We start from the raw sequence: 7,970 nt of genomic DNA, 5'->3' as shown, positions 1-7,970 counted from the left end.
ACGGGGAGAGCGACATTTGCACGGGGCTGGTGACAGTGGCACGGGAATGATCATACTTGCACGGGGGGAGACCTTGGGCACGGTGGCATTGGCACGAAAACGATCATGCTTGCGCGGCGTCAGTGACAGTTTCACGAGGAGGGTTGGTACTGGCATGGGTTTGGTGGCACTGGCTCCGGCTCAGTGACACTTTCATGGGGAGGGTGACACTGGCGCGGGGTCGGTGACACTGGAGCGAGCATGATCACATCTCATGGAGTGAGTGACACGGGCACGGGGTCGGTGACACTTCACGGGGTCGTGACACTTGCGGGGTCCCGGCGCTGTCCGTGGTGCTGCCCCGCGCCGCCGCCTCTCGCCGACAGAGGGCGCCCTTCGGGGCGGGGGTGGGGATGCAATGAGTTTGGGGGGGGTCTCAGGGGCCCCCATGGAGTGACCCCGCCCCGCCGCTCCCGCCCCGCTGGCCCCTGGCACCGGCAGGGTGGCACTTGGCTCGCTGCCATCAGCTGGCTTCAGGGGTAAGGCTGCTGGCCGGGCGGCCCGGAGAGGGGCTGTGGGGGAGCTCTCCTCTCCCCCAGGAAGCGCCATGGGCCCCTCTGGACCCCCTCACACCACCTAGACGCGTCTCCAGCCAGCAGCACCTCCCAACTCCGAGGTGAGCACCCATGGATGCCTCCCACCCAAGGATGCCCACCCCAAGGCAGGGAGACAGGCACCCACAGTCCCTCTCTCCCCAGGGCAGCAGGATGGCCCAGCAGCGCCATGTCATCCCCCCACCACTCAAGGTAGGTGTTGTTGGGGTGAGGGGCACGCAGCCAGCACCCTGGGGTCCCATCATGGGCATCACCCATCCCACCACCCATGGGTGCCAGTGTCACCACCCTGTTGTCTTGCAGACGGAGGAGGACTACATCCCCTACCCCAGTGTACATGAGGTAGAGCACCTACCCCTCTCCAGAGACGGCTGTGAGGGCCACTGGCTGGCTGGGTGCGTTGGTGGGTGGGTGCCCAAAACACCCACCACGGCTGTGGGCGCAGGTGCTGGGCCGGGAGGGGCCGTTCCCCCTCATCCTCCTGCCGCAGTTCGGGGGTTACTGGATTGAGGGCACCAACCACCAGCTGAGTGGGGCCCCTGAGTCGCCTCCCACGCCAGTACCTGGCACCCGGGCAAAGCTGGAGGGCAACCACACGGCCAAGATCTATCGCAAGCACTTCCTGGGCAAGGTGAGGCCCTGGGGTGCTGCAGGTGTTGGTCTGGAGTGGGAGGGATATCCCATGGGTATGGATGGGCAGGAGCATGGAGACCACGTAATCTTGGGTGTTCATGGATGTGGGTGTGGTGTCCATGGGTATGGGGCCCCATGGCAAAGGTGCTCCTGTTCACGGATGCTCATGGATGTGGGTGTGTGTATCCATGGATATGGGAGCCCTATGGCTCATGGGCATGGGTGTCCATGGATGTGGGTATCCCTGGGCATGGCTGCCCTATGCCAAGGGTGCTTGGGGTGGATTCTCTATGGGAATGGAAGGACATGGAGACCTTGTAAACCCTGGCACTTTGGCACGTGGCTGCTTGTGGACATGGGTGCTCCATGGAGTGGGTGGTCAAGGAGGTGGGTGCTGGGTCTCCATGGGGAGGAGAACCCCTGGCATGGGTGCCCATGGACATGGGTACTCCATAGGTTTTCAGGGACATGGGGGCTCCATAAGTTTGTGTGTCCATAGGACCTGGATACCCCAAGAGGTGTGTGGCTCACTGAGTGTAGGTGCCCTATAGGTGGTACCTGTAGGTACAGGTACTCCATGGGGATGGGTGCTTATGGGTGTGGGTATCCCGTAGACACGGTGGCCCATGGACTTGGGTGTCCCACGGCATGAGCACCCTTGGCCATGGCTGCTTGGATCCTTCCCACAGGAGCACTTCAACTACTACTCCCTGGACCCTGCACTGGGACACCTTGTCTTCTCCCTCAAGTACGATGAGCAGGAGCACCTCCACCTGCTGCTGCGGTGAGTGGGGTGTGGGAGGCACCCATGGGAGCTGCCTGGAACGGGGGGCCCCCCTGACCCCTTCCTTGCTCCGCAGCACCCGTGCCCGCACCCTACATGATGTGGTGCCTATCTCCTGCCTGGCCGAGTTCCCCAACGTGGTGCAGATGGCCAAGGTGGGTGTGACCCCGCCTCCCAGCAGCACCCATGGGTGCCCCCCAGCCCCAAGTCCCCCGTGGCAACACCCGTCCTTCCCACAGCTGGTGTGCGAGGACATCAACGTGGATCGCTTCTACCCCGTGCTCTATCCCAAGGTGAACGGGGTGCAGGGAGGGGACACATGGGCACCCATGGTGCCTCGCCAACTTCTGACCCCTCCCCACCCCGCAGGCATCCCGCCTCATCCTCGCCTTTGACGAGCACGTGCTCAGCAACCACTTTAAATTTGGGGTCATCTACCAAAAACTGGGGCAGGTATGGGGTGGGGTAGATGGCCCTTAGGGTGGGGGGAGTCCCTGGGTGCGTGCTGGCACCCATCCCCACCCCACTGCAGACCTCCGAGGAGGAGCTTTTCGGAACTACGGAGGAGAGCCCCGCCTTCGCCGAATTCCTCGACGTCCTGGGTCAGCGGGTGCAGCTGCGGGACTTCAAGGGGTGCGTGAAGGGATGCTGGGGAGGGGAAAGGGCCCACAGGGTCAGGGTGCCTGTCCCACCCACCAACACACCCACGCAGGTTCCGAGGGGGGCTGGATGTGACCCATGGTCAGACAGGCAGCGAGTCGGTCTATTGCCACTTCCGTGACAAGGAGATCATGTTCCACGTCTCCACCAAACTGCCCTACACCGAGGGGGATGCCCAGCAGGTGGGCACCCATGGGTGCTGGGGGCTGTCTATAGTGGGCAGGGGCTCCTGGGGCACCCGTGGGTACTGGGGGGATGTAAGAAGGGAGAAGAGAGGGGGATACTTTGGTGCTTGAGAGCAGGGGATTGGAGGTGGTCCTGGGGCACTTCTATGGGGTGGAAGGGTTCTTGGGGCTTTGGGGATGTCTCATGGAATGGAGGAGACTCGTGGGTCACCCATGGGTGGTGGTGGGCATGTGTGTGGCCCAGGAGGTGGCAGGGCCCTCATGGGTGTGGGGAAATATCTTTGGGATGCAGAGGGCTGGTAAGGCACCCATGGGTTCTGCAGTGCATCTATGGGGCACAGGGGCTTTAATTCCTTTTGATGCTGCTGGTGTGACAACCCTCTGACCCTGGTGTCCTGCTTTGTCCTCCCCACCCCTATGTCCCCCCGTGTCCCTCTGCATCCCATCTGTCCCCACAGCTGCAGCGGAAGCGTCACATCGGCAACGACATCGTGGCCATCGTCTTCCAGGACGAGAACACACCGTTCGTCCCCGACATGATCGCCTCCAACTTCCTCCACGCCTTCGTGGTGGTGCAGCTGGAGCAGGGCGGCACCCAGGGCACCCTCTACAAGGTACCCTCCCGTGCCTCAGTGTCCCCGTCCTCATGGGGGCCCGCGGGGTGTTCCATCACCCCCCACCCGCCACAGGTCTCCGTCACCGCCCGGGACGATGTGCCCTTCTTCGGCCCGCCGCTGCCCGACCCCGCCGTCTTCAGGAAGGTGAGCACCCGTGGGTGCCGCTAGGGAGTCCGTGGGGACACCCGGGCACCCATCCAGGGCCGTCTCCACCCCGCAGGGCCCCGAGTTCCAGGAGTTCCTGCTGACGAAGCTCATCAACGCGGAGTACGCCTGCTACCGCGCCGAGAAGTTCGCCAAGCTGGAGGTGCGGGCACGGCGGGTGCGGGGCGGGCACGGGGCGCTGGGGGGCACCCAGAGGGCCTGGACAAGCCGTGGGGCACGACACGGGGCTGTGGACGCGGGTGCCGCGGGTGCCGTACCCACTGTGGGAGCAGTACACAGCGTGGGGGCAGCGCGTGGGTGGGTGGGCAGGGGCTGGGCAGGTGGGTGGTGCCCGCGGTCGAGGCTGTCGTGGGGTGGTTTCAGGTGGGGCGGCAGCAGCGCGGGAGGGCGTTGCGAGGGAAGGCGCCGTGTGGTGTGGGATGGGCAGGGAGTGCGTGGCAGAGGTGCGGTGCAGGGCTGCGGGGTGTTGTGGGCGGTGTCGCGTGGGTGCAGCAGGGCGGGGATCGGTGCGGGGCTCGGTGTCTCGCGTGGGCGCAGCAGGGCGGGGCTGGTGCGCAGGAGCGGACGCGGGCGGCGCTGCTGGAGACGCTGCACGAGGAGCTGCAGGCGCGCAGCCAGGCCATGCTGGGGCTCGGCCCCGACGACGAGCGCCCCGACAACGGCGGCGCCGCCCCGGGTTTCTTCGAGTCCTTCAAGGTGGGGCGCGGGGGTCCCGCACTCCCCACTCCTCCGCACGTACCACTGCGGGCTCAGCCCTGCACTGAGGCCTGCGGGCCTGCGTCCCCTTCCCGGCTCCCCACCCCGGGACCGCCCGTGAGTGCCCGCCCAGGACACGCCCCCTCTGCATCGACCACGCCCCTTTGTTATAGCCGCGTCCCCGGGCCTTGGCCCCGCCCCAGCACGCGCAGCCGTTCTGCCCAGGCTCCGCCCCCTCACGGATCAGTCCCGGGCCGGGGCCCCGCCCTTTTCTCGACAAACCGCGCCCCTGGAGCCACGCCCCCTCGTCAGCATAAGCCCCGCCTGAGCCGCGGACAGCGCTCCGCGTGTTAAGCCCCGCCCCCTACCACAAGCCCCTCCCGCCTCACCTTGGCTCCGCCCCGGGGCTCGATCTCCCCGGTGCCCGCTTCCCTCCCGGTGCCCGCTTCCCCCCTCCCTGTGGTCCCGGTCGGTGACCCGCTGCCGCCCTCAGTCGCTGCTGGTGCCCGGGAGCCGCCGGGGACGCCGCGGCAGCGCCATCGGGCTGGGCTCGGTGGAAGAGGTGGGTACCTCGCTCTCCCCTCTCGATGTCCCCCTGGTCCCCGGTGTATCCCCGGTTAACGGCGCCCCGCAGGCGCTGCTGGTGCCCGGGAAGAGCCCGTCGAGGCGGCGGCCCGGCCCCCTCGGCTCCCGCCGCTCCAGCGCCATCGGCATTGAGAGCATCCAGGAGGCACCGGCCGGCAGGTGAGCGCCGGTACCGGCACCACCGCTGTCCCCTCCCGCTATCACTTCCCGCTGTCACCTCACTGCCGTCACCTCCCCGCAGGGACGTTCCCGCAGCCGCCGACGGCTCCAGCTCCACACACAGCTCCCCCGAGAGCCGCCGGAACCCCGACAGGTCCCGCAGCTGCCACCAGGATCGGGGACACGGGGGCAGGAGGGCACTGGAGTGGGGTGGCAGGGGGGTGGAGACTGGAAGGCACTGGGATGGCGTGGCAAGGGGACAGGGTGGCACCGGTATGGGGTGACTCCAAGATGAGGTGACACGGGGACAGAGTGACACTGGGATGGTGCAGCTCAAGGACAGGGTGACACCACAATGGGGTGGCACTGGGACAGGGTGATGTGAAGATGATACAGGGACTGGAGAGATGGGATAGCAAAGGAATGCAATGGGCTAGGTGACCTCGGGGTGAGGTGGCACAAGGATGAGATGACACCGAGACAAGGTGGCCCCAGAATGGCTGGCACAGGGCAGCATGGGGATGAGACACCAGAGAGACAGGGTGTCCAGGGACAGGTTCGCCCAGGGGCTGAGTGGCACAGGGTCTGTATGTCCCAGGGAGAAGGTGGAAGGGGGCTGTAGAGTGGCATTTGGGTGGCTTGGATGGAGGTTGGCATGAAGGTGGGTGGCACAGGGACACATGGCGTGGAGACAGGTTGGTATGATAACATGAGACATGGAAACTGGGACCTCCCAGGGATGGGAGGGGGACAGGGTGGCATGGGGATGGGACATGCCAGGGATAGGGTGACATGAGGATCCAGTGTCCTGGACGGGGTGGTGTGGGGACAGGGTGTCCCGGGACCAGCGCAGCATTGCAGCGGGCCACGGTGGTGGCCACGAGGCGCGGTGCCAGCCTGTTGTGGCCTTGGGGACTGTCCCTGGCTTTGGGGACTGTCCCTGGCAGGGCCGAGAAGCCGGAGCCGCCGGATTTCTCCCACTCCTCCTCCAGCGCCAGCAGCTTCGGCAGCGCCGCGGAGGAGCCCGGCGAGCCGGGACGGGTACGGGGAGCCCGGCCGGAGGGTCCGGGCGGTATCCGGCGGGGGCAGTCTGGGGTGGGCAGCACCCCTGTGACTCCCTCTCTCGCCCCCTCAGGAGAGCCGCTCGCCCTCGGGGAGCCACCGCGACGCCTTCACTGACACCCCCTGGACGGATGACCCCCCCGAGACCCCCCCAGGTAGCCCAGTACCCCCAGGTCGGGGCGCCACGGGGCTGGGGAAGCCCTCGGGCTGCTGATGGCCCCTCCTTCCTTTCTCCCAGGCTGCCGCCCGCCTGACCCACCCTGTCCTGAGATCAAAATCCAGCTGGAGCAGCCCCCCCATAATCCGGTGAGGCTGTTTGCCCCCCTCCACCAGTGCAGTATAGGGGTGCCCACACTGGAGTGCCCCCACTGATGTTCCTCCCGCAGGGTTCATAGTCACCCCCCTCACCCGTGGGGGTGTCACCGCTTCACCCCCTCTGTGTGCCACCCCCGTGCCAGGAGCTGAAGCCATTGTCCCCGGTGCAGGATTTGGGGGGACTCCCCCAAAAAATTGGGATGTTTCCCCCTCCAGACAATCTCTGTCAGCCCAAACCCCCCTTGGGTGAGGGGGTGATGCACCACAAAGGAGCCCCCCTCTGCCAAAATGAAGAGTGGGTCCAACCCCAGCATCATCCCCTCTCCCCCAAAAAAGAGGGGACTCAAATCCAGGGTAACCCCAAAGTGGAGCTCCACCTCCCCCCCTTTATTTTAAGGGGAAAAAAGTTCCAGAATGGGCCGGAGGCTGGAATTGGGGGATGGGGGAGGAATATTTTTTCACGCCCTCCCAAACTGTGCTTGTGTTTCCCATGAGTCCTGTATAAAATAAAAGTTTATTTATCGCTACAGTGGGGGTGCGTCTCCAATAGTTTGTGGGTCCCCAAAACCCCAAATATCAGTGGGGAATGTAAAAACACTAATTTGGGGGGTCATTTAGCCAAATGTTGGGGTTTCACAGCATCCAGGCCGAGCAAAGCCTTTCTTTGATGGTCCCTATTTTTGGGGTGCTGTGAGTACCCCAAAATATGGCAGGCGATGCCCTCACCTCCTCCATAAAAGTGCTTCTTTCAGCTCTGCTGGTCAGCCCGACGTCAGGAGCGGCATTTGGCCACGGCCCCGGTGGCCACTGGCGTCCTGCCAGTCCCCCCAGCCAAGGGAAAGTAGTTCCCACCCCCTGACCCCCCAAAAACCACGCGGCACCCCGGGAGTGGTTAAACATAGCTCGGGGCTGCCCAAGTTCTGGGAAGTGCCAGCAACCTCGGTCTACTGAGGGGAGGGAGCAAAGGGTACCGGGCAAAGTGGGGGGCAGAGCCCCCCCAAATCCAGCCCTGCCGGGGTCACCGCCTGCACCAGCTCCGGAGGATCCTGGTTAATGAGGAACTGGATTTTTAGTTATAAAACTGGTGAATGAATAAAAAATGAGGGAGGGGGCTCAGGAGGGTTTTGGAGGAACCTGGTGGATTGGGCAGTGTTTTCCCAGCCATTTGCACAAGCACAGGAACTCATGGACACCGTGGGGCTTTCAGGTGTGCACAGGGATTTCTGCACGTGCCAGGGGTAATTTGTACCAGCACAGTGACCTTGAACATGTTTGCATTTTACGTTTTCACTGCACCGTTACTCACGGCGACAGTCACACGTGCACGGTGGCTTTTGGACATGGAAGGCGGAATTCAAGCACAGTGACATCTGCACATGCAAGGCACAACACATCGTGACATCTCAGTGACATTTGCATGTGCAGGTGACATTTGCACACTCAAGGTACCTTTTTCTCAGCTCAGGCAGTGTCTGCAAGTGCACGGTGACACTGGCACAGTGACATTTGCATGTGC

The 7,970-nt window shown here is 64.3% G+C and overlaps 1 protein-coding gene across 3 annotated transcripts; it reads left to right on the top strand.

Moving 5' to 3' along the window:
* The first annotated feature begins 592 nt into the window (after positions 1 to 592).
* On the top strand, positions 593 to 6,981 carry RAP1GAP (RAP1 GTPase activating protein). 3 transcript variants are annotated; one of them, XM_088178890.1, is made up of 21 exons: positions 594 to 655; positions 743 to 785; positions 897 to 935; positions 1,039 to 1,224; positions 1,916 to 2,010; positions 2,087 to 2,165; positions 2,250 to 2,303; positions 2,380 to 2,463; positions 2,543 to 2,643; positions 2,723 to 2,852; positions 3,314 to 3,469; positions 3,545 to 3,616; positions 3,693 to 3,779; positions 4,196 to 4,333; positions 4,827 to 4,895; positions 4,968 to 5,077; positions 5,160 to 5,231; positions 6,025 to 6,118; positions 6,213 to 6,294; positions 6,378 to 6,445; positions 6,526 to 6,981. In XM_088178890.1, the coding sequence occupies exons 2-21, from the start codon at positions 747 to 749 to the stop codon at positions 6,532 to 6,534; spliced, it is 1,764 nt and encodes a 587-aa protein (XP_088035016.1). In that variant the 5' UTR covers positions 594 to 655; positions 743 to 746; the 3' UTR covers positions 6,535 to 6,981. The 3 variants fall into 3 exon arrangements, with proteins under 3 accessions (XP_088035014.1, XP_088035016.1, XP_088035015.1); XM_088178888.1 differs by having other exon boundaries at positions 593 to 655; positions 4,827 to 5,077; XM_088178889.1 differs by lacking the exon at positions 6,025 to 6,118 and having other exon boundaries at positions 598 to 655; positions 4,827 to 5,077.
* The last annotated feature ends 989 nt before the right edge of the window (positions 6,982 to 7,970 follow it).

The sequence above is a fragment of the Sturnus vulgaris genome, chromosome 25, assembly GCF_052056855.1.
Source record: "Sturnus vulgaris isolate bStuVul1 chromosome 25, bStuVul1.hap1, whole genome shotgun sequence".
NCBI classification, from domain to species: Eukaryota; Metazoa; Chordata; class Aves; order Passeriformes; family Sturnidae; genus Sturnus; species Sturnus vulgaris.
The sequence above is the reverse complement of the archived record's forward strand: the minus strand, read 5'-3'. Positions and strand labels throughout refer to the sequence as shown.

Bases quoted from the DNA above. Each gene is read 5' to 3' on its own strand.
- RAP1GAP (XM_088178888.1), top strand. From the start codon at position 747: ATGGCCCAGCAGCGCCATGTCATCCCCCCACCACTCAAG. The intron at 2,304-2,379 runs GTGAACGGGGTG...CCCACCCCGCAG, and splicing joins ACCCCGTGCTCTATCCCAAG to GCATCCCGCCTCATCCTCGC. The intron at 6,295-6,377 runs GTAGCCCAGTAC...CCTTTCTCCCAG, and splicing joins CCCCCCCGAGACCCCCCCAG to GCTGCCGCCCGCCTGACCCA.